This window comes from Dromiciops gliroides, chromosome 1, assembly GCF_019393635.1.
Source record: "Dromiciops gliroides isolate mDroGli1 chromosome 1, mDroGli1.pri, whole genome shotgun sequence".
Classification (NCBI taxonomy): domain Eukaryota; kingdom Metazoa; phylum Chordata; class Mammalia; order Microbiotheria; family Microbiotheriidae; genus Dromiciops; species Dromiciops gliroides.
In genome coordinates, this window is record NC_057861.1 from 669329903 (window position 1) to 669354976 (window position 25074).

Consider the following 25074-nt stretch of genomic DNA (forward strand, 5'->3'; position numbering starts at 1 on the left):
TGACGCCAAAGAAAAGACTCCTGGTCTTGCCCTCAAAGACCTTCGCTTCATGGGCGGAACTCTTCTACAGTAAGTCTCCAGCAGGTGGCATTATTCCAATCCTTACACCCCCAAGCTATTTTCATCAGGCAACGATGACGCTTGGGGCCCCTGCCCTTGGGAAGTCCCCTCTCTGGGGGGAAGCTGTGGCCCTGGCCCAGAGCGGGCCTCGGTCCACTGTGAGGGCACCTGATGATACTTCTCAATAAAGCTTTGCAGAGCAGCAGCAGGCTGTGAGCTGTGGTGGGGCCATGCGTGAGGTTGCTTTCAAAGACACAGGATGACTTAAAAACATCTTTAGATGGGACTCTCCAGCTCCTCCACCTTCCCTCAACACATGTGCTGCACAGAAGGCAAGGCCCAGCCTAGACCAACCCAAAATGTTTGCAAGATGCTGCTCTGTAATCCTTTTGAACCTCACTCAGTGTGGGGAGAGAGGGGAGGAGCAGACTGGGACATGGGGTGGGGTGGCTGAGGGGATCTCCACCTTCTAGTGCTCCCCTCCCCTGCCTCTCTCTCTGCTATATCCAACTGCTAACCATCTTTAGTGATGGAGGGTCACCAACCCAAAGAGCATAGGATTCCCCAAAGACAGAGAATCTATTCTGTAGGAGGATAAAATAACATTTGGGAGGGGACTCAGCTTGCCCCTAGAGAAGGGGTTCTTAACTATTTCTATGTAATGGACCCATTTGACAGTTTGGTGAAGCACTTCTTAGTATAATATTTTTAAATGCATAAAATACAATGAATACATCCACAAAGGAAATAAATTATATTGAAATATAATTTTCCATGGACACCTAATCACAAATGTCAGATCTCTGGTTAATTCTCTACAATTTTATGGGTTAATTGCATTAGGAAGTCAAGAGCTGAGGAGAAAGGCAGGGATTCTAGACCCTAGGGTCACCCAGCCTTTGCTTAGACACTTCCAGTGATAGAGAGTTGCTTTTCTGGCAATGAAGCTTGTACCATTGCTGTGGGACTCTGATTGTTATGTATCCTGAATTCCTTCAAATGTGGGCTCCTGAAAGAATCTATCTATCTATCTATCTATCTATCTATCTATCTATCTATCTATCTATCTATCTATCTATCTATCCATCATTCCATCATTCCATCATTCCATCATTCCATCCATCCATCCATCCATCCATCCATCCATCCATCCATCCATCCATCCATCCATTTATCTATCTATCTATCTATCTATCTATCTATCTAAAAGTTGATCATCCTCTTTTCCTGGATACTTTTTCTTCTCTGGGTTTTCATGATGCCACTATTCTCTTAGTTGTTCTCCCTATCTGACCACTGTCCTCTGCCCAGCTCAGGCCATATCTGGAATATTGTGTTTGGTTTGGAATACCACATTTTAGAAGGAACATTGAACAACTGGAACATCTCCAGAAGAGGGTGACCAAGAGGGTGAGGGTCTCGAAGACCATGCCATGTAAAGATAAGTTAAGGGAACAAGGGATGTTTAGTCTAGAGAAGAGATGACTTGGGGAGAGGGAACATATTAGTTGTTCTGAAACACTTGAAGGGCCATCCTGTGGAAGTGGGATTAGATTTATTCATCAGACTAGCTGTATGACCCTAGGCAAATCACTTAACTCCAATTGCCTCACCAAAAAAAAAATTTATTTTTCATACCCCCCACCCAGGGTAGAATTAGGGGCAATAGTGGAAGTTGTAGAGATGTCAGTTTCATGTGATGAAAACCTTTTTTTTTTTTTTAACAATTAGAGGTGTCCAAAAGAAGAATGAGCTACTTTGTTAGGTAGTGAGTTGCCTGTTGCTGGAGGTCTCCAAGTAGATCCTGGATGGTCACTGGGATAGCGTAGAAGGGATTCTTAGGTTGACGTTAGACTAAATGCTCTCCCAGTACCCTCCAGCTCCAAAAAAGTATGGATATTCTATGGAGGGTGGCTTCCTGCTAATGCAGTGAAAACAATTCCCTGGGAGTTTGGTGGGGGAGAGAGGCTGACAGCAAAGAGAGATCCAGCAACTGCAGCTAGGTCTGTGTGGGGCAGGTTACAGGAGACACATTAGATTGGAGGGTGGGAAGATGGGAAACAAACCACTGTGAAACTGAATAGATAGAAGATTCTTGCTTAGCACAGTGCCTGGCACATAGTAGGTGCTTCATAAATGTTTACTGACTGAATCAGGAGCCTAACTCAGGGGTACTTCCTCCAGCCTCCATCTGCCCTCCTTTTATTATTTCTCCTTCTTTACCCTTTATTTCTTCCTCATATTTTATTCTTCCATTTTCCCTCCTTCCTCTCTTCTGTCTCCTTCTTCCCCTGTTCTCCCTCTTCTCTAGCCTCCTTCTTCCATTTTCCCTCCATCTTCTACTCTCCCCCTCTCTTTTCTAGCCTTCCTATTCTATTCTCCTTCCTCTAGCCTCTCTCTTCTATTCTTCCCTTGTCCCTTCTCTAGTCTCTCCTTTTCCATTTTCACTCTCTACTGCCTTCTCTCTCCCCCACTCTCCCTTCTCCCTTCCTTTTTACTTTCCACCACTCTCTCTCTCCCTTCTTTGATTTTTCCTTCTCCCTTTTCTGGTCTCCCTTCTTTCTCTCTTTCCTTTCTATACCTCCTTTCTATTTACTTCTTCCTTTTTCTTCCTCTCTCTCCCTCTTTTCCCTTTGGAATGGGAAGAGCCAGGTGGCAGGAGAGAAATGTCACTAACCCTCCCCCACATCAGCCAGCAATGGAGAGCCAGAGGGGACCTGTAACCTTCACACTGTGTCTCACCTCCCTCCTCCCAACAAGCTTCCATTCCTCAGATGTGCCAACTCTGAACAATGCTGTCTACATCAGCTCCAAAATAGCCACTGGCCCCCTGTCTTCTTCTCCTTTTATAGACGTGTCCCTATTGTAAGTCTCCCCCAACCCCCACTGGGGGTAGGGGGTGGGGGGAGATGAAGGGCGGAGGACACACTAGTGACATGGGGAGGGGCAATAACTGCTGGAGATAAAGACCCTGAGCTAGACCAGGGTCCAGCATTGCCTTAGCTCCCCTGAGCCTCTCCTTCCTCTGTTCCTTTCTCCCTTGGCTCACTCTCCTACCTCCCCCTTCTTTGTCTCACCAGTCCCTCTCCATGGCTCCTAAGAAGCCTGACCCAAAGAAGGAGGAGGCAAAGGCTGCCCCCAAGGCAGCCCCAGCTCCTGCTCCTGATCCCCAGCCAGAGGCCCCCAAGGAAATCGAGTTTGATGCCTCCAAGATCAAAGTAGGTCTCTTTCCCAGGTCTTTTTCCTGTGAGGGGTGGGGTGTGAGACTAGGGTCAACTCTGAAGGGATTCTGAAATTGAGAAGTGGGATGAGATTGTGTGGAGTTAGGCTAGACTTCTGGAAGGGCAGATTTTGCAGCAGAGAAACTGGGACATAGAACAGAAACTGGGTAACCAGGAGAGATGGGGAGGCTGCATCACTGAGCTTGTGGTTCGAGGAGGATGGCAAGGTATGAATTTCCTGGGGAGAGGGGAATTTTAAAGGAGTTGGAGGACAGAGTTGTGGCATGCCGGGTATTTCATTGTCATGAAAAGAATACTGGATTTGCAGGTGGAAAATCTGGGTTCAAATCCCAGAGCTACCATCTAATTTTTGTGTGACCTTGGGCAGATCACTGAATATCAATTTTCTTAGCTGTAAAATGAGGTAAGTAGATTAAGTGGTCTTTAAGCTATCCTCCAGATTCAAATCCTATGATCATTTTTGGTTGTTCCTAGTAAGGGAGGAGGCAAAACTTTAACTAGGATGGGACAACTAGTGCTTTGTCCAAATAAGCTGAGGTGGGGAGGGGCACCCTTCCTTCCAGACACTTCAGTCGACAAACCTCACACCTAGTTTTCCATTCAATTTGCTACGGTGTGATCCTGTTTCATCATCTCACTCCAGGCCACCATCTCCAGGGTTCTATTACTGTGGCACCCCTCTCCCAAGCCCGCTCCCCACCCCAACCCTTTCCTAATAAGAGTGAGACTCTTGGGGCAGCTAGGTGGTGCAGTGGATAGAGCACTGGCCCTGGAGTCAGGAGTACCTGAGTTCAAATCCGGCCTCAGACACTTAACTCTTACTAGCTGTGTGACCCTGGGCAAGTCACTTAATCCCAATTGCCTCAGCAAAAAAAAAAAACACCCCAAAAAAACCCAAAACACCAAATCTGGCCTCAGAGTTACTAGCTGTGTGACCCTGGGCAAGTCATTTCACCCTGTTTGCCTCAGTTTCCTTATCTGTCAAATTAGCTGGAGGAGGAAATGACAAACCACTCCAGTATCTTTGCCAAGAAGACCTCAAATGGGATTATGGAAAGTCAGACACTGGGGGCAAAAAAAAAAAACAACCAACAACTCTAGGGTATATGAGGGACTCTGTTCATGCTGAGAACTGGGAATAGGCAATAAAAAAAAGCTGGCAACATTCACCTGAGGCATATGTACAACCCTCTAGTCTGATAATTATATATTATGAGGCTTAGTTGAAGGAAATAGGGATCTCAAGCCTGGGGAAGGGAAGACTCAGGGGAACAGGATAGCTGTCTTCAAGTATTTCAAAGGGATTAAACTCATTTTGCTTGACTTCAGAGGGTAGTAATTAATTAGGAGCCCTGGGTGAAAGGGAACAGGGAGGCAGATTTCAACTCCCTATAAGGAAAAAAAACTTCCTAAAAATGAAAGTGACCTCAGACTGAAAAAGAAAGTTACCTGAAGAATTTGTGAGTTTTCCCCATACTGGATGCTTGCTAGCAGAGGCAAGATAATAAGAATGACCCCATGTCAAGGATAACATAGCTGGGACTGATGCTTTAGTTAATGCACAATTCACCTTTTTATTGTGCTTCAAGCCTGTCTTTCTGTCTCTCTCTGCCTCTCTGTCTTTTTCTGTTTCTGTCTGTCTGTCTCTCCAGATCTCCATTTCCATATCTCTCCATTTTACAGATGGAGAAACTGAGGTCCAAAGTAGTGCTTGGTATAGTATCTGGCACATTGTTGTTGGAGTTGGTGCTATATCAAGATTAGCTATTATTATTATTATTATATAGTACCTACTGTGGGCAGCTAGGTGGCACAGTGGATAGAGTGCTGGGCCTCCTGAATTCAAATCTGGCCTCATGTATGACCCTGGGCAAGTCACTTAACTCTCTTTGCCTCAATTTCCTCATTTGTGAAATCAGCTGGAGAAGGAAATAGCAAACCACTCCTGTATCTTTGCCAAGAAAACCCCAGATCGTCACAAAGAGTAAGACATGGCTGAAAAACAACTGAACAACAAGTAGCACCTATAATTTGCCAGGCACTGTGCTAAGCCCTTTATAGTTTTTATTTCATTTGATCCTTACAATAGCCCTACAAGGTAGATGCTGTTATTATCCCCAATTTATAGTTGAGGAAACTGAGGCAAAGAGATGAAGTGACTTGGCCTAGGTCACAGGGTTACTTGGGGCACTAAGTTTTTGTGAAGATACTGTCTCTCCTCTCGGGGAGCTCCCAATCTGGTTGGGGGGACAAGACTCATGCCCAGGGAACAGTTATGTCACAGGGTGATTCTCCTCGGATTACCGTGTTGAGCCTTCCTGCCTTCTCAGTGGTGGGAAATTCTTCCTGGCTTTGGCCTTATCCTAGCGACACTTAGTTTCCTTTTCTCTGAAAACAGGCATTCTTAACCAAGGGTCTGTGAAGTTGGAAAAGAAAAAAAATTACAATATAATTATTATATTGGATAATTATTTTTAATGTTAGTATATTTGTTATATCAAATAATTACTTTTATTTCAAAATAGTTGGTTTCCTTTGCAATTCTATATATTTTATTATATTCATTTAAAAATATTTTTCTGAGAAGGGGTTCATAGGTTTTCCTAGACTGGCAAAAAAGCCCACGGCACAAAGAAGGTCAAGAACCTATGCCCTAAATGGTTAAGAGGACGAGGTAGATGGGTCCAGGTCCACCCTGGGGATGTGACTTTAGGGCTCTGGCATTCCACATAGCAGCACGGCTGATCCTCTAGCACACGGGGGTAGGGGTGGGGGCCGTGTTTGAAAGTGTCCTTGGCTAAGGTTGGTCCCCCAGCCCCAGCCCCACCCCCTTCTGAGCCTTGGCCACCTTCCTAACGTGTCCTGCCTTGCCCACCTCCCCAACATTTCCCCCTATCCTAGTTCAACAATCCAAGTGCAGGAGGGAAAAGGTACGTCTTGATCACTTGCACTAATGAGGAGGGTGCAGATGATAGATAAGTGACATTTATAAAGTGCTTTCTGAATGTGATCTCGTTTGAGCTGCCCTGAAAAGTATTATTCGTTTATACTTTACAAATGGGAAACTGAGGCTAGGAGAAGTGACTTGCCTAGGGTCACAAGGCTAGGAAATGTCAGGGGTCTTCCTAAGGTTTAGTCTTCCTGACTCCAGATTCCGCATTCAGTACACTGTGGAGATAATAATAATAACTAATGATAATAATAAAAGTAGCATTTATATAGCACTTTGTCACTACACAACTGACTGACCTCTGTGGTCTTACACACATATGTATTTGTTTATCTCCATCTTCATCTCTATCATCTCTATCTCAGTTTCTGTCTCTGTTTCTAGTTCTATCTTTTAGTTCTATCTCCATCTCTCTCTTTTATCTCCATTTCCATCTCTATCATCTCTCTTTCTCTGTGTCTGTCTCTGAATTTGCTTCTCTCTCTCTCCCTCCCTCCCTCTCCTTCTCTCTCTGTCTTTCTCCCTCTCTCCCTCTCCCTGTCTCCATTTCTCTGTCTTTGTCTCTGTCTGTATATATGTCTGCCTCTGTCTCTTTCTGCCTCTGTCTTTCTGTCTTTGTCTCTTTCTCCCTCTCCCCCTCTCTCTGTCTCTATCTCTCTGTCTTTGTCTCTGTCTGTATGTCTGCCTCTGTCTCTTTCTGCCTCTCTCTCTGTCTTTGTCTCTGTCTCTGTTGGTCTCTGTCTTTCTGTCGCTCTCTGCCTCTCTCTCTGTCTCTGTCTCTCTCTGCCTCTCTGTCTCTGTCTTTTTCTGTTTCTCTCTGTTTGTCTCTGTCTTTGTCTGCCTCTCTCTCCAGATCTCCATTTCCATGTCTCTCTTTATCAGCTAGTATCTCATGCTGAAATCGAGGTGGCCCTGGGGTTCTCAAAGACTCTACCTGCTCCAGCAGTTTCTGCAAGCCCAGTGATGTATTTTTTGCAGTCTTGTTTGCAAAGGAGTGCTGGCCAACAGATGCTGTTACCATGTGGCCACCATGTAAAGGAAGGATTAGGTTGGTTCTGCTTGACACCAGGGGGCAGAACCTTATGGGAACAATGGGTAGAAATTGCAGAGAGGCAGATCTTTGTTCTATGTAGAAAAGATTAAAGTAGGCTGCCCTGTGCGCTAGTGGGCATTACTAGGTAGTACTCACTAGAATTCTTATACAAAGTCTTGATGATCACTTGTTGGGGAGGATGGAAAAGGAATTCTTGTTCAATTCAAGCAGAATTTGAACCCAAGTCCCCCTGACTCCAGAGCCAGAGCTTATGCTACAAGCTACCCGAAAACTTTATGGTCCATTAAGATTGCCATTCCTATTCAACAAACCATCCCCCAGCCATAGATAATCTCCAGGACTTTGTCAGTGCATCTTCCTAGGTTTAGAATTTGGGGTTACCTAGAATAGCCTATTGCTCAATGACCTCTCTTTCAACTTCATCTTACTTTTAGAATCTTTGATTTCCTACCTATTAGAACTCTTAATTTCTTATCTAGGCTGCTATGTGGCACAGGGGAGAGAGCACTGGGACTGGAGTCAGGAAGACCTGAGTTCAAATCCTACCTAAGTCACTCACTAGCTGTGTGACCTTGGGTAAATCATTTAACCTGCCTCAGTTTCTTCAACTGTAAATTGGGATAATAATAGTACCTACCTTTCAGGGTGGTCACATGGATCCAATGAGATAACACTTGTAAAGTTCCTGGTATGTATCAGGCCTTATAGAAATGTCAGTTATCATCATCACCACCATCGTCACTATTGTCTTGCTCTCTCCTGGCTGTTTCTTGCACGGTCCACGAGGAACGATTATAGGAGAAGAGGAGGAGCAAGCAGCCCGCAAGGTTGGGCTGGGAGGGAGAGACCTGTGTTTAAAGTGTTGACAAGTCCCATTGACCTTGGGCAGACAGGGTGTCAGACCCTGGCTGGGACAGATAAACCCTCTTCTGCCATGGCCTGGTGCCCACATGGTATCATGGAATCATAGACCCAGAGCTGGAAGGAACCCCAGAGGCGATCTAATCCAACCCCTTCATTTTATAGATCAGGAAAGTGAAGCTCCGGGAGGCCCAGGGTTGGGGGCTGGTGCGGGTGAGTGGACAGAGCACTGGACTTGGTGTCAGGAGCCCTGAGTTCGAATCTCATTTCAGCTACTAGCCCTGGGATCATAGGCAAGTCAATTAACTGATCTATCAAATGGGGACGATGATACTGACACTACCTACCTCCAGGGCTGATGTGTGTCAAGTGCTTTGCAAAGCTTTAAGTACTAGGTGTGAGGGGGTTCTTATTGTTCTCTTGGAACAATAACCCACAACAAGTGTGGATTCAGCTATTCACTTGCTATCTGACAAATTTGTATAGGAACAGACCAGCTTTGGGGGCACTCTACTGTCCCTCCGCATGCCTATAACATTCCTTGATTCCTGATTCTATTCCAACACTCAGGAATTACCCATTAGAGTAGCCTACGAGACCACTCCAAGCTGGCCATGGAGGTTATCACAGCTGAAGGGGCCAAGGTCACATTGCCCACGACGCATCCAAGAATAGATCTGGAATGCTTTCCAGACAATAGCCCCTCCTCCTGCCCTGACCCCCCAGGGACCCTGGTATAGGAAACAGAGGGGCCAGGGGAGCTGAGAGAAAAATAAAGGTTTGTAGATAAGCAGAGTGAAAGGTGGAGATTGACAGGGTCTCAGAGGCCCCCTCAGCCTTGAGCGGGTCGAGCCTATGTTTCCCTGAGCACTGGACTGGTAGTCAGGAGGCCCTTTATCTACTTACTCTGCATCTCAGCTTCTTCTGGAAATGGAACCATAGACTCTTAGGTTTTAGAACAAGGTCATTTAGCCTGTTCTTCTCCAATTACAGGTGAGGAAACTGAGGCACAACAAAACTATCTCTTGTCCCTGTCCCTGCTTTGTCTTCCCTCCCCCACCCCAATCTCTCTTCTCCCACTTACTTTTACCCAGGCATGTTATCTCTGCCCCTGTTCTGCTTAAGTAGAGAAAGATAGGTCAGGAGTAGGGTGGTGGGTGCAAGTCTTAATAGTGGGCCAGAAGAGGAAGGGGCCAGTTGATTCAGAACTGGGAGGGACTAAAAAGGTCATATAGTTCAACTTCCTCAGTGTATATGTATGGAAACTGAGATCCAGGGAAGTTAAGTGACTTATCTGAGGTCACACACCTCTGAGGCTGGATTCAAATCCAGATCCTCAGATTCCTGAACCAATCCTCTTCCTCAAGACTTCTCAGACAAACTGCTTACTCAAAGCAAAGAGCTTTGGTCTCTCACCTCACAACCTTCTTTCTGTCCCACAATCTGCCAAGGAGCTGAGAGTCCATAGAAACTAAGGACTTAAAAGCTGGAAGGGAGAGGGCCTAGGATGTAGGCCACAAAAAGGCCACGAGAGCGAGGAATGAGCTGTTTAGTGAGTCAGCAGCTGACCGGAGATTTGAACCCAGATCTTCTGACTCAAAACCAAATGTCTTTCCACTGCTTCTCACTGGCCCTCAGTGAGATAATAATACTGATGGTACCTGCCTCAGAGGCTATTATTAACCTTACCTTTTTATAGAAATTTAATGTATTATTATTATTGTTATTCCCAAACCAGGCTTCTGTGAAGCTGAGTCTTGCCTATCCCCTCCCTCTCATCGCTGGCCCTCACAATGCATCTCTAGCTCATCCAGGGTTAGTAAGCTCAGGCCTTGGAAGAGGGAGCTCAAATTTGGGTGGTCCAATTGGGTATGGTGTCCAGGCAACCCAGCTCCCAGCCAACCAGGGTCAGAATCCAGAAATGAAGGAAATGATCAGTGAACGGGTGAGAACATCAGGAGACTGTGATTCAAGATGGCCATCCATTCTCTCCAAAGAACAGGAGCTTGGCCCACCCTTTCAGGTTCAGAGGGGCCTCCCTGTGTTGTGAGCCCCCCCCCTTTCTAGACTCCAAGTGAAGGACTGTTTGGATTTGAGTGTGGAGGCTCTGAAGAAATGGGCACTGGCACTTCCCACTGTCACATCAGGGGAGCATGCAGGGCAACATCTTGGGCCTCAGACTCATTGCTATCCCTTTCAGACATTGCCACTAAATCAGAGGCAAGAGATTACAATGTTTTTTTTTTCTTGTTGCTTGCGAGAAAAATGGCTCTTAATATTTTATGTTCAGGGTTGACTTAACTCATAGACCCAACTCACATACTTAGAAACAGGTATCTGTACAAGCTAATAGTTATACACCTTCTCTCTCTCTCTCTCTCTCTCTCTCTCCTTCACTAACTCTCTCTGTATCCCTCCTTCTTCCTCTCTGTCTCTTTTCCTCTCCCTCTTTCTATACCTCTCTCTTCCTCATACTGTCTTTATACATGTTTTTCTTTCTATCTCCATCTCTCTCCATTTTTCTCCCTCTCTGTCTCTTCTGCCTCTCTGTCTTTGTCCTCTTATATTTCTTCCTCACTCTGTCTTTCTCCCTAGTTGCCTCTCTGTGTCTCCTATCTCTAGCTATCTCCCTCTGTCTTTTCTGCCTCTGTCTCTGGCTTTGTAAATCTCTTCCTCACTCTCTCTTTCTCTCTAGCTGCCTCTCTGTTTCTCCTCTCTTCATCTCTCTCTTTTCCTCTCCACTTTCCCTGTCTCTGTCTCCATCTCTCTTACACATACTCAGTCTCTCTCACCCTCTCTCACAGACTCCTTCACACTCTCTCACTCCCCCTCCCTCTGGTCTCAGTTTAGACCTGGAACATACAGCTTGCAGTGGGAAATGATGACTTACACCCTGGGCCTGTTTGCGGTTGCCTTCTCTGAGGGAGAAAATAGCATCAAAAGCACCAGCTGCAGGCCTGCCCTTATGGGTGCCCGGGCACAGTGGGGCCAGGCAGGCGATGATCCAGCTCACACCTCGTAAATCTCTCCCTCTCCGTGACCCTGGGAGCTTGGGATCTGGCTGCTTCTACAGCTCCAGTGAGGGGTGGTGAGGATTTGGGAGGGAAGAGAGGAAAAAATCAGGGAGAGCAGCTGGGGTGACCCTTCCCTCTCTTCCCTGGCCAACCTTGGGAGAGGGGCAAGAGGAGCAGGACTCAGTGATTTCTAGAAGACACCCATGATGTTGAGGATGGAATGTTTCTACTTTTCAACTTGATGTGATGGGAAGAACACTAGAATTGACAAACATGGGAGCATCTCCCATGTCTGCTTTTTGACTTCTTTCTTTTCTCAGTTTCTTCATCTTTTTAGGTGAGGAGTTTTGACTGCATGGTCTCCAAGTTCTCTTGCATCTCTGACACTTTCTGATTCTAGTAACGAGAGCTCACCTATGTAGCCTTATTTATGTCCCCCCAGGGAAGATGGCTAGTACAAGAATCATATTCCCATCTTACAGAAGAGAAAGTTGATGTCCCTGAGAGATGAAATGGTTTGCTAGGGAGTGTGTGTTGGGCCCAGGGCTCTGCAAGTTTACCATGCTGTCTCTTGTGAAGTATGTATAGAATCTTGCATTAGACACTGTGGGAGACACAGAGATCAATCACTCGACCCTCAAAGAGGTCATGGTTGAGTAAAGCGTGAGATTGGGGAAGCAAGAAAGATTTGGGTTTAATGCTATAAAGGATGCTTGGATAGTTCGGGCTCCAGGAGTCTGCCAGGAGTGAAGGAGCGAGGTTGTGGGAGTTATCTACTATCCTTTACTCATTCCAGGCCCCACTCCACTCATCCATACATAGCAACTCTGCCTCTGTCCATCTGGGCAGAGAAAAGTGACTGCTAGAGGGATAGTCTGCTCTGAGGGCCAATGACCAGAGTGCGGAGGATGGGGAGGAAGGAGCTGGTTGGAGGGACTCATCGTCCAGAATGCTTCTTCACGGTCCAGTGCTGTAGGTGTTCACCTTCTGGCCTTCTCTCCAGGGTTTCACAGGCCTGACCCTCGAAACCCTAGTCATGGGATAAAAGGATTTTAAAACCGGGAGGAGCCCCAGGGGACACCTAATCTGACCCCTTCTTCTTCTTTTTTTTTTTTTTTTTTGGTGAAGCATTTGGGGTTAAGTGACTAGCCCAGGGTCACACAGCTAGTAAGTGTCAAGTGTCTGAGGCTGGATTTGAACTCAGGTCCTCCTGACTCCAGGGTCAGTGCTCTATCCACTGTGCCACCTAGCTGCACCGAAAATTTATTTTATTTATTTGTTTATTTTTTGGGGTGAGGCAATTGGGGTTCAGTGGGCTTGCTCAGGGTCACACAGCTATTAAGTGTCAAGTGTCTGAGACTGGATTTGAACTCAGGTCCTTCTGACTTCAGGGCTGGTGTTCTATCCACCTAGCTGCCCCTTCTGACCCCTTCTTTTTACAGATGAGGGGAATGAGGAAGCAAGAGGTGATTTGCCCAAGGCCACACACAACAGAAGCAACAGAGCCCATTTCAAATCTTTCATCAACTGTTCAAACGAAAATTTAAAATGAAGTGGAGGAAGATATCCATCTTCCTCTTGGAGACTTTCTCCAGCTACTGAGGAGCTCAGGCTAGGCCTGAGTGGGGCATTGGTTACAGAGATAGACCTATTTCTCCCCACTGCAGCTCTTCCCCTGGCTCCCCAACTCCACCCCCCACCTCCCAAGAGGCTCTTGTGGCCGGTATGGGACATTCCTATCCATTCATACCCCAGTTTAGAGTTTCCATGGTGTGGTTGGTCTAACTCAGCTCGGCCTGCCTGTCTGAGACACTGGGCTCCCTGTGAGTGGGGCTGGGCGTGTGTCAGTTGCTGGGGGACAGAGCCAGTGATGACTGAGGGACCTGTCTGGGGGAAGAGCCATAAATGTTTGTGATTCTGCCTCCCTCCTCTCCTCCCCTATCCCATGGCAACACATTCATACAGACGCACTGTTTGAATGGGATCATCTTTCTTCTCTCCATATTTGAGGAAACCTGAATTAGTCCCCGGGAGTAGAACTCTGCCCTTGGAGTTGGGGAGGGGAGGGAATGCTAAAGGGGCACCAGGAACTAACTATTGCCCTGGGTAGCAACAACTCCAATTCTTCTATGTCCTCTCCTAAAGAGGAACCCCAGGATAAAAGTCCAACCCTCAAGGTCACACAGCTCCTGGAGGGAAGTCTCATTTGTCAGTCAAATGTTAAAGAAAAAATAGTGAAAGGGCATGAGGAAGATTTCACAGAATCAGAGTTGAAAGAGACTTCAGAGGCAGCATGATACAATGATGGCCAGGGAAATAGACTTAAAATCAGAAGGACTTGAGTGCAAATCTTGCCTCAGACATTTATTAGTCTTGTGCCAAGGGACCTAACCTTTCTGTTTTTAATTTTCTTTATAAAATGTGGGTGTCAGCTTCGATGACCTCTACGATCCTTTCCATCTTTAATTCTAGGACTCTGGACTTATACCAAGGATCTCCTTTATAATGAAGACTACTAATCTTGAAGACTACTAGTGAGGGGGCACTACCTCCTGAGGCATTTTGGGGGAGTTCTAATTTTTCCATGAACTGAATTCTGTTTCTCTGCAATGGCCACTTTAGTTCTGCTATCTGGGGCCAAGCTAGACAGGATTAATCTGTTCTCCACCTGATAGCCCTTCAGTTTTCAGAAGGCATGAGAAGTTCTGAGATTCTTCACCACCCTGGTCATTCTTCTCTGAATATTCACCATTCAATAGTATTTCATCATAACATTGACTAATGTCCCCCAGAAGAACTTCCAAGGCATCTTTTTGTACATGGAACAGATAGCCTCAGTTCAGGTGTCGGGGCTAGGTCACTTCATTGGCCTCTGCTGAGGAAGTAATTAGAACTTTTTTTTTCTGGCTTCTATTTCAGATTGAGTTCACTCCAGAGCAGATAGAAGGTGAGTAGCTTTGAACCCATCTTCCCTCATCCAGTACTCAGATGATTAGTCAGTCAATAGGCTAACTTGATCAGCCCCTCTGGGAGTGTCCGATCATGTTGGGCATTAATGGCAGAGATGACACAACCCCCATCCTCTGGGAGCCCCTAGACTGAGGGAGAAACATGACTCCCCATCTTACCTGAGAAACACAGCTCTTGCCCCTAGAGACTTTCCTCCTTCACAACTCTCATTTACCATAGAACTTCCCATCTGAGGCTAAAGGCACCTTCTCCACCTCTTTCAGGAAGTTGTAATAAACTAACCATGATTAGCTTCAAAATTAACAGTTGCTCTGGAACCATGAGTTTCAGGGAAAGTTTGGAACAAAGAACCAGAGGAGGAGATTCACTCCCTGACTCATTCTATGTTCTGAGTACCCTCTATGTCATTATCCTCATCTGGTGTTTCCACTTTACCCCTATCAGAGTTCAAGGAAGCCTTCTCCCTATTTGATCGGACCCCCAAGTCAGAGATGAAGATCACATATGGGCAGTGTGGGGATGTGATGAGAGCACTGGGTCAGAACCCAACCCAGGCTGAGGTTCTTCGGGTTCTGGGGAGGCCTAAGCAGGAAGGTAAGTAACCTCTGACCTATCCACAGGGAAAGAAAGCAGCTACCCCAAGTCATTCAATGTGAGAATTGTTGGTACCAAGTCCTACCTACTTCCAAATTTCTCCCTGTTCAGGGTTGTTAGTACAGCAAGGAAGCCAGGGCAGCAACTACAGACAATAGTCCCAAGCTAGGCACCAGTTTTCTAAGCTGGGGCTGCCTGCAGGCAGCACATATAAGCAGGATTAAAATGGTTGTCCATTGGAAATTAGTCCTCACCTGCTTAAGTAGAATCTTTCATCTTTAAATCAGAGAGAGAGAGAGAGACAGACAGACAGATAGACAGACAGACTTGTTAATGTAGAAAAGAAGATTAGATGTACCTAGAGGTCTTTTTCTATGGGTTTCTTTGTGAGTGATGCCCTTGAGGTATCTTGTTTAGACAGCCATACAGCTATGCTACCAGTGCTTTTAGGCACAGAGAATATCAAAGAGATTAATGGTGATGTAACTATGTCACTAAACAAAGGACAGTCATGTTTCTGAACTCCTGCTAAGCCCTTTAGCCTACCCTGGGGTTGTAGGGAATAGTTAGGGCTATGTCTGTGTCTGAGGTAAGGGGAGCCTAACAATCTGCCTCTCTTTTTCATCCTTGTCCCAGAATCCTCATTAAAGTCATTCCTCTGGGTTAGCAAGATTGTTGTCTTCAGGGAGTACATGTGAAATTGTGGGGGACCTTGAATGTCAGGCAAAGGAGCCTGAGTTTTGCTCAAATGGCAATAGGGAATAATTGAGTTGTTTTAAGCAGAGGAAAGTCATATGATTGGTTCTAACTATGAGAAACAGAGCAGTATTGGAAACGCATTTATTAGGCCTTACTGTATATAAAGCACCATGTTAAGCCTTGAGTATACAAATAGAACATCGAGACAGTCCCTCTGGGAGCACACATTCTAACTGGGGGAGAAAACACCTAAAGGAAAGTTCATGTTCATATTTGGTCATGGCAGATGGAAAGCCAAGGTGGGCCTTAGGTTCTGGCAGGGAAAGTACTAGAGCAAGATGCCAAAGTCTCAAGGACCTTGGGGAACAAAGGCCAGGCAGATAGACTGAGGATGTTAGCTTCAAGGGTAAGTGATGGCACTTAACTTACCTCACTGGAGGACATCCCGATATACTTCCCCATAATTCATCTAACCCACTACGAGAGGTACCTTGCTCCTTCCCAAATAGGTCTGGGCCTGAGACAGGGGTGTTTGTGTGGGGGGCACAGAGGGGAGCCTCTTTCTAATATTTGCTCTTAACTTCCCCATCTCCTTCTCTGTTCCCAGAACTCAACTCCAAAATGATGGATTTTGAAACCTTCTTGCCCATGCTGCAACATATTGCCACCTGCAAGGATACTGGCACGTTTGAGGACTTTGTGGAAGGGTTGAGGGTCTTTGACAAGGAAGGCAATGGAACTGTTATGGGTGCTGAGCTGCGCCATGTGTTGGCCACCCTAGGTGAGTCTACCTACCTACCACCCCATGGGACGGCTTGGGAGAACATAGCTAGCTGCAGGCTAGGGAGCAAAACAAGGCAAAGACCTGAATCTCCCTGGGACCCTACTTGTTACTCCTGTTATCATGTCAGCGTCCTCTGACCTCTGACTCCAAGATGCCTTAGGGGAGGGGGATGTCCTCAAGAAGGTGTCAAGGACACAGTTTTCTCTGACCTTATGGTACTGTGGGGACCAATTTTTAATTGGGGAGTGCTAGCTTAAGCGGCTTGCTGCAATATTGGGGCAAGGAAGGAGACCGGCAGCCTCCCTCAAAACAGAACAGGATTTATTTTAACAAGAATGAACTTAAAAACAAAACAAAACCCACAAACAGGATCAGTAGGATCAAGGGAAAGGAAATAAAATGGGGAAAGGGAAATTATACAACCCGAAAAATACCACCACCCAGGAATCAGCTGAGAATACACAGCAGCGCTCCTGTTGCCTTCCAGCTTCCAGTCAGAATGCCGGAAAGAAAAAAAAACTTCCTTTCTCCCCGCACACTCCACACAGCCCCCAGACAATTGGATGGCCGCTCTGACAGTCACATGACTGCCCTCATTAGGCTTCCAATCATTATAATTTTGCTAGGCCCATGTAGGCGTCGGTGAGTGGTGATGACGTGAGGTGCCAGCTCCATGGCAACGGCTACAACCAGTGGGTGGAGCACCATGCAGTTTGCGGAGCCCTAGGCCAGTGCCAGCCGAGGCATAAAAACCTCAAATAACAATTAATTCTTTACGGTACAGATATGTTTCAGTCAATCTTTTCAGTGTCCTTTGTGCCTCCAGAGATTTTGGACAGCTTAATAATAATAGCTAGCATTTATATATGTTATTTCATTCATTAATCCTTCCAATAATTCTGTGAAGTAGGTGCTGTCATTATCCCCATTTTATGGAAGAGAAAACATGGGCTGAGGTTAAATGAATTGCTGAGGGTGATAGAACTAGTATATGAAGCTGGATTTGAATGCAAGTCTTCCTAACTTCAGATCCAGTGCTATAATAATAATAATAATAATAATAATAATAATAATAATAATAATAATAACAATAATAATAATAGCTAACATTTATATAGCACTTACTAAGTGCCAACCACTGTACTAAGCCCTTTACAATTATCGTCGCATTTGATCCTCACAACAACCCTGGGAGGCAGATGCTATTATCATCCTCATTTGACAGATGAGAAAATTGTGGCCAACAGAGGTTAAATGACTTGCCCAGGGTCACACATCTAGTAAGTATCTGAAGCAATATTTGAACTTATCTTCCTAACTTCAGGTCTAGTGCTCTTATCAATTAATTACACTACCTCACTGCTAGGTTTGGTCAGGCACATTTCAGAGTTTCCCAGGCACATGCACCAGCCCAGGGGAAATACACTCTCAAATACAAAAGGGAAGATCCCTAAGAATGCCTGACCTGTGCAGTTACTGTTAGGAAGGCTTACCTGTCTCCCTCTTCCATCCACTGATCCCACAGATCCCCAGTACTAAAAATTGTGAGGACTAGTCTCCAACACAAGTTGTGAATGCTTTGTTTCTACTGTTTCTGTGCTCCTTCTGGGTAGCCCTAACCGCCTGGGGCTCTCTAGGATTAATTACCACAGCTGCTGCCTTCCTGACCCCACGGCTCAACTGTCCTGTCTTCACTTGTTCCATAACATAATATTATTACATAGGGATGTGCTGGGGCCAGCTTGGACTGGCTCTTTGTTAGAGCTGATTGTTAAATTTTCATTGTGAATATTCACATCCTGGAAATCGACCAACTTTACCAAACAGGGCTTGACATTGTTTTGTTGACTGTCTAGACTTAAGAAAGTGAAGGACATAATATGAATAATGCAGATTAAAGTTAAAAGCACGTCCCAGGACACCCCTATTGTCCGCCAGAGATTTGTTGAGTGATGTTGTTTGTTATAGTGAAGGCATAAAGCCTTTGGTGGTCAGTAAAACCCAGGAGGATGTAATTTCCCAACCTTGCCAGGGGATCATCAGTGCTTCATCCTGGCTACTGACAATGCCCAGTGTAGGGAGTATTTGATGCCTGTTTTATACTTCCTCTTGGGCTGTCACCAGAATGTGGCCTTGCTACATATTATCCCCCCTTCCTCTTATACACCCAAGTCCTAAATGGGGTTTGAAACACTAAGGGATGCGAGGCAGAACCATGAAGATACACACTTAGGAGTTACAGAATGATCACCTAACAGGACTTAGAGACCCAGCTCAAGAGTTCCAGCTCTTGTCACATGACTAGTACCCAATCACTAAATGACTAAATCCATTTTTCCCCCAACTTGGGGCAACATAAAGAGTGAAAATACAGTGGAGAGCCCAGTTTGGAGGTTTTGTTCTCGGAGCCTCTTCTCTGTCTTCCTGGCTCCAAAGGACCAAAGGCTTTAACGGATTACAAGGTCAATATAAATCAATCATATGACATGACAAATAAAAATAACTAATATGATCCTTGGTCATATTAAAGATAATATCACATTAGGCAGCCAGGAAACATACTGGATAGAGCACTGGACTTGGAGCCAGCACAGACCTGAATTCAAATCCTGCCTCAGACACTTCATAGCTATATGACCTTAGGACAGTCCTTTAACCTCTTTTTAAAAAAAATTAAATTAAAATTTTAATCATAGAAGTATTTTATTAGTTTCCAGTTACATGTAAAGATAGCTTTCAACATTTGTTTTTATAAGATTTCAAGTTCCAATTTTTCTCCCTCCCTCCCCTTCCCTTCCCCATCCCCAAGACAGAAAGCAATGATATAGGTTATATATGTACAATCACATTATACATATTTCTGCATTAGTCATGTTGTGAAAGAAGAATCAGAACAAAAGGGAAAAACCTCAAAAAGGAAAAAACAAAAACAAAAGTAGGAACAGTATGGTTCAATCTGCATTCAGAATCCACAGTTCTTTTTTTCTGGATGTGGAGAACATTTTCCATCATGAGTCCTTTGGAAATGTCTTGGATCATTGTATTGCTGAGAAGAGTTAAGTTTATCACACCCTTAGCCTCTTTCAACCTTGGTTTCTTCATCTGGAAAATGACGATAATAATACCACCTCTCTCTCTCCCAGAGTTGTTTTGAGAATCTTGCATGTAAGGCACTTTATCATCTTTAAAATACCACATAAATGTTAGCTAGTATTGTTATTAAGGCTAATTAATTCTTGAATTAGTAATTAAAGCTAGTTCAATTCTTTTACATCTAATATGGAGAGACACAAAGCATTCAGAATAAAGAATTTCTGCTGCTTTCTGCCCTGGTCAGGTCATACCTGGAATATTGTGTTCTGTTCTAGGTACAACATTTAAGAAGGGATGCTGATAAATTGAAAGATGTTGTGACATAGTTAAGAGACGCACCCAGACTTAGGAAGACCTGAGTTCAAGTCACGCACAACTGACTGTGTGGCTCTGGGCAAGTCCAGTAACCTCTCAGTTACCCAGGCAAATTCTCTAAGACTCAATTGTAGGACAGTTGCCAACCTGCCTTGGTGAACTTTGCTTTTCCTCACAATAACAAAATTATAAGTCGAGATTTTAAAAAGTAATAACAACCTGAAATAAACTGCCTTGAAGGAAGGATGACCAGAATTCCTTGTGAAGGAATTGGAGAACTTGGCACCCAAGCATCTTGTTAGACCTAAACAAGAGAAGACTTGGGAGGACATGAAAGCTATCCCCGAGTTTCTGAGGGTCCTCAAATGGAAGAGAAAGTAGATTTGTTGCTTATAGTGCCAGGGGGGTGGAGGGGAGGGCCGAATGAAGAGCAATACATAGAAGTTCCAAAGAGCCAGAATTTCAGTAGAGGTGTCCAAAGGTTGAATGAGCTGCCTCAGGCAGTAGTGAGTTACCACCCACTAGAGGCTTTAATAATATTGTCTCACATTTACAGAACATCTTAAGGTTCACAAAAAACTTTTAATCATAATACCCCTGGGTGGTAATGTAAGTATTGTTGTCTTTCTTATTTTGAAAAAGAGTAAAAAGTCCCAGAGGATTAAAATGACTAGTCTATACTCATGAATGAACGAATGGATTTATTAAACAACCTACTATGTGCTTAAATATATATCAAAAAGTGAAATAGTCATTGTCTTCAAGCAGTTTACATTCTAACAGGGTAACTGGATGGCACAATGGATAGAGGCCTTGTCCTAGAATCAGAAAGACCTGCGTTCACATCCAGACTTAGCCACTAATTGTGACCCTGGGCAAGTCATTTAACCTCAGTTTCTTCAACTACAATATGGGAATAATAATAGCACCTACCTCCCAGGGATCAAATGAGAATAATTATAAATCACTAAGCACAGTTCCTTGAATATAATGCCATATTAATGTTAGTTATTATTAATGGGAGAGTCAATACATATAAAGGGATGATGATCGCTTGCATCAGGGGCATGCTGGGAAATGTTTAACAACCAGCTGCCCATAAGCCCCCTCCCCCAACTGTATGCAGGATACAGTTTTAAGTTTAATCTGCATTATTAACACTCTCTCCATCACTTTCTTAGGTCTAGACAATCAGTGAAACAATAAATCAAGTCCTGATTGGCAGCAGTTGCTTATTTCTGAGATGTCAATGCTCACATTGAAAATTTAACAATCTGGTCTCCTACATGTCTCTGTCTTGCACTTACTAATCAGTATAGCTCATGAGTTAGGTACTGAGGATACAAAAACAAAAATGAAACAATTCCTACCCTCAGAGAGCTTGCTTTCTGTGGAGCTTTCTTTCTATGGGGAGAAATAACACATACCTGCACATGTAATAATAATAACAATAATATCCTGTATTTACATACTACTTTCAAGGTTTGCAAAAACACTTTACAAATATAACTGCATTTGATGCTCACAACAACCCTGGTAAGTAGGTGCTGTTATTATCACCATTTTATAGATGAGAAAACTGATGCCCAGGGAGGTTTGTCCAAGCACATACAGGAAGTAAGTATCAGAGGCAGGATCTGAACCCAGGTCTTTTGATTCTGGAGTCAGTGCTTTTTCCACTGAACCACAGTGCCTCCCAAAGTTGCCCTCTAGCTCTCAATCTAGGTTCCCGAGATCCTATGAATGGATGAGCCCCAGTGAGATCCTTTCTAGCCAGAGAGTATCAAGGAAGTTTCAGTATCATAGACAGAACGTGTGGAACTTCAGCCTTGTCCTTAAACTCATCTAGGTGAGAGACTGACTGAAGATGAGGTGGAGAAGCTGATGGCTGGACAGGAAGATGCCAATGGATGTATCAACTATGAGGGTGAGAGGCACAGGCAGGGAGGGAGGCTCTTCCCAAAGGGCCAAGGGGCCATGCTCTGGGGAGCCCTTGCCCTGGGGACCTGTTTCTGCAGGGGAGAGGAGGAAGCTAAAAGAGAGCCACAGAATACTCCCACTCAGGGGCTGACCTTGCAAATGAGGGCCTGCCGAGTGGGGGCAAGAATTGCTCCTGGTCATTTCCCCAGGTGTGATGGGGAGACAAACCTCATCTTGCCCCACCCCCACCCATGACCCCATGCCCACCCACCATTGGTGAGTTCCCAGTCTCATGTAGGAGAGGGGTTTTTCAACACACATCTCTCATACACTCATACACATGAACATATTAACCCGTTCTCCATCCTTGGCTTCTTTCTAGCATTTGTGAAGCACATCATGGCCAGCTGAGATACCAGCTCTTCAGGTGAGTTTTCCCCTCCCCTTTCACCTCTGCCAGCAGAAGTCCTAAGTCTGAGAGGGTATCAGGTGCCCAAGGACAGAAATTGGACTGGGACAAGTCAGGGCTTCCCTGGACTCACTGGGGAGGAGACCATGCATTTGGATTTCCACGATTTTCCTTTGTAAGAGATTGTATAAGAAAGAGAAGGAAGGAGAGGAAAGGAGAAATAATGGAAAGGAGCAAGGAAAGAAGGCAGGAAGGAAGAGAAAGAAAGGAAGGAAAGAGAGGAAGAGGAAGGAAGAGAAAGAAAGAGGGAGGAAAAGTAAAAGAAAAAGATAAGGAATAAGAACTTAATCAGTCCATAACTTTTAAATACCTACTATATTCTAGGAACTGTGCTAAGTACTAGGGATATGTGTGTGTGTATATATGTATATATGTATGTATGTGTATATACACACACACACACACACATATATATATATATATATATATATATATATGTGTGTGTTTGTCCTTCATTCCCGAAGAGGACCATGACATCAGGAGGTGATGTCATGACTTGAAATGAATTGAATTTAAGGGAGGGAGGGCTGTGCAAGTTCACCAACCTCACTCTTTCCTCCAGAGCCATCTGGGTCTAGTGGCAAGATATACATCAGGAAGACTGAAGTTGGCCACAGATGTTTAAGGCAATTGGGGTTAAGTGACTTGCCCAGGGTCACACATCTCTCTCTCTTTCTCCATCCATCTATAGCTATATATAGTTATGTATATAGCTATGTATATACACATACAAATATATACATACATATGGGCAAATATATATATATATATACATATATATGGGAAAAAGAGAGAATAGGAAAAGGGAAGAATAAAGAAAGAATGGAAGGGAAGAAGAGAGAGAAAAAGAAAAAAGAAAAAGCAAGCAAGCTGGGTATCCTGGGTCTCTGGGATCTCCAGGCTGTGGCAAGCAGCTGACCCTTGACTTTGCTAGTTAACTCTGCAATTGCTATGGGGTCCCTACTGCCTCCACCCTCCGCTTTGACGAGATCTTTGAGGAAATAGGGAGTTGTCCAAAAAACAAAAGGCCTCAGCCCAGGTTTCTGCTCTTGGGTTCCTGATAACCTTGCTCCTCTGTAATTCATGAATAATTTTTTCTTTCAGGAAGCCCTGATAGAGGACCTAATGGGGACGTTTCTTCAACCAATCTCCTGAAATAGTGGGGAGTGCTCATTTGGATGAAGGCTGGGTGGTTTGTGGTGGGAGGGCCAGGAAAGAGGAGACTGACTTCTAGGGGATGGAGTCCATGGTGCAGGGGTAGGGAAGGGGGATGTAATTCTCAAGGGGACACTAGGGTGAGATATTTGGCTGCCTTCTTTGAGAATTGTAGTGGTCAAATGGTAGCTTCTGCGGAGAAGATGAAGAATGGGGCATCATGGGAGGAAGGAAAGAGATGTTTGGATGTTTCCTAAGCAACTGGAACCAAGTGGCTTTTGCCTTCCCCACCCCCCCCCCTCTCTCTCTCTCACACACACACACACACACACACACACACACACACACACACACACACACACACACGCCACTTTCATTACCATACCCATTGTCCCAGGAATGGAGGTCAGGGGGTGGTCATGGCTTCTTTGGAGAGTCTAATTTGGTGACATGAGCGTCATGACCCTATCTCCCTTTCTCAGTTCATTTTCACGTAATATATTCAAGTCTACCCCCAAATCTCTCCTTGGGCTCCAAGTCTGGGATCCTGAGAGAAAGAATTGAAATATTCCCAATAACCTCTTGGGGCACAAGAGAAGCCTCGCCCCAGCCAGGCCTCAAGGCTTCTGACTCCTAGGCCGGCATTCAGCTGATAGCTTGGGGGAAGTGCTTGCTTGTGACCATAGCCCCTGTCTCTGTGCTCTTGGGGGTGTGTTCCTGATGGAAGAGTCCAGGGGCCCCAGGTCCTCTGCCCATCCCTACCCCACTTCTATCTCTTGGTGCTATCTTCATCCCTCTGGTTGCTGACCCCCATTAAAGGGCTTCCTCCTCATTCGTTTTAGTTCTTGTTTTCTTTTCCTTGAATCAAGCAGTGTCCACAGAGCAAAAGGGTGGAGAGGAAGGCACCTGGGGTCCTTCCTCCTTGCACACACACACCAACCCCACCACCGCTTGTGTGCCAGCCCTTTATAACCAAGATCGCAGGACCACTGACAGCCATGGATCACTCCTGTGATAAATTCGTTCATGCTGCTGCAAGAAGGATAGACAAAGGCACCCAGAGCCCTCCCAGGGAATCTCTGCACCCTTTTACAGGCCCTTTCTGGAAACCAAAGTCCTGCCTCCATGATCTAAACACATAGCAACTCTGATGGCGGCACCCAAGGCCTTGGGGAGGAGGGAATTTGGGGTCAGACAGGGCTTTAAGTATCCCTCATATCATCTCCTTCCCCTGGGCCTTGGGGGGATTACTCTGTGTCCTAGAATCCCTAGAGCCATAAGCCTAGACATCAAAGTCCCTATCCCTTCACTTCTTAGAATGCCAAGTATCCCTATATCATTATGGGATACTGAAGGACACTTTGCATCCCTGAAAATGTAAGAATGTTCCCCAAGCTACAGAAAGGATGATGCCTCAGGACCCCACCATGTTCCCACTTTCTGTTCCTATCACCTGTGCTAGAACACTCTCCACCAAGCTCTGGACCAAGCTTATTTGCCTGTTCTACCATTCCACGCTCACTCTTAGACAGCCTCTTAATCTACTTTTGATGGTTTCTAACCCTCCCCTGGTTCATAGGATAACTACTGTCCTTTAAAAAAAAGAAGAAGGGAGAGAAGACCTTATAATGAATACTATTATGTTTGGGCCCAATCACTCAGAAAAAAAATGATCAATTTAATCTGACACCCAGTTGTCCCCCAATGACAATTTTTTAAAATCTCCTGGATTTAAACCCCACTTCAGACACTTAATAACTGTGTGATCCTAGTGTGAGATTTAAAATTGGATATTAGATCATAAATCTCCCCTACTTAACTTTTCCCTTAATTTATCTCCCAGACTAGTAAATGGAAGAAGCTTCTGGTTTTCTAGATAGAGCCTTTATTGTAT

General features: G+C 45.0%; 1 protein-coding gene across 1 annotated transcript; it reads left to right on the forward strand.

The window, feature by feature from the left end:
* The first annotated feature begins 2993 nt into the window (after positions 1–2993).
* Positions 2994–24003, forward strand: MYL3 (myosin light chain 3). Its single transcript, XM_043975919.1, has 7 exons — positions 2994–3278; positions 14101–14128; positions 14596–14745; positions 16052–16225; positions 21486–21563; positions 21939–21983; positions 23130–24003. Exons 1-6 carry the CDS (start codon positions 3150–3152, stop codon positions 21965–21967), a joined length of 588 nt encoding a protein of 195 aa, XP_043831854.1. The 5' UTR covers positions 2994–3149; the 3' UTR covers positions 21968–21983; positions 23130–24003.
* Positions 24004–25074: the final 1071 nt, after the last annotated feature.

Excerpts from the sequence above, each read along its gene's own strand:
- MYL3 (XM_043975919.1), top strand. The coding sequence starts at position 3,150 with ATGGCTCCTAAGAAGCCTGACCCAAAGAAGGAGGAGGCAAAGGCTGCC. Across the intron at positions 14,129-14,595 it reads CACTCCAGAGCAGATAGAAG|AGTTCAAGGAAGCCTTCTCC; the intron begins GTGAGTAGCTTT and ends TACCCCTATCAG. Across the intron at positions 21,564-21,938 it reads TGGATGTATCAACTATGAGG|CATTTGTGAAGCACATCATG; the intron begins GTGAGAGGCACA and ends GCTTCTTTCTAG.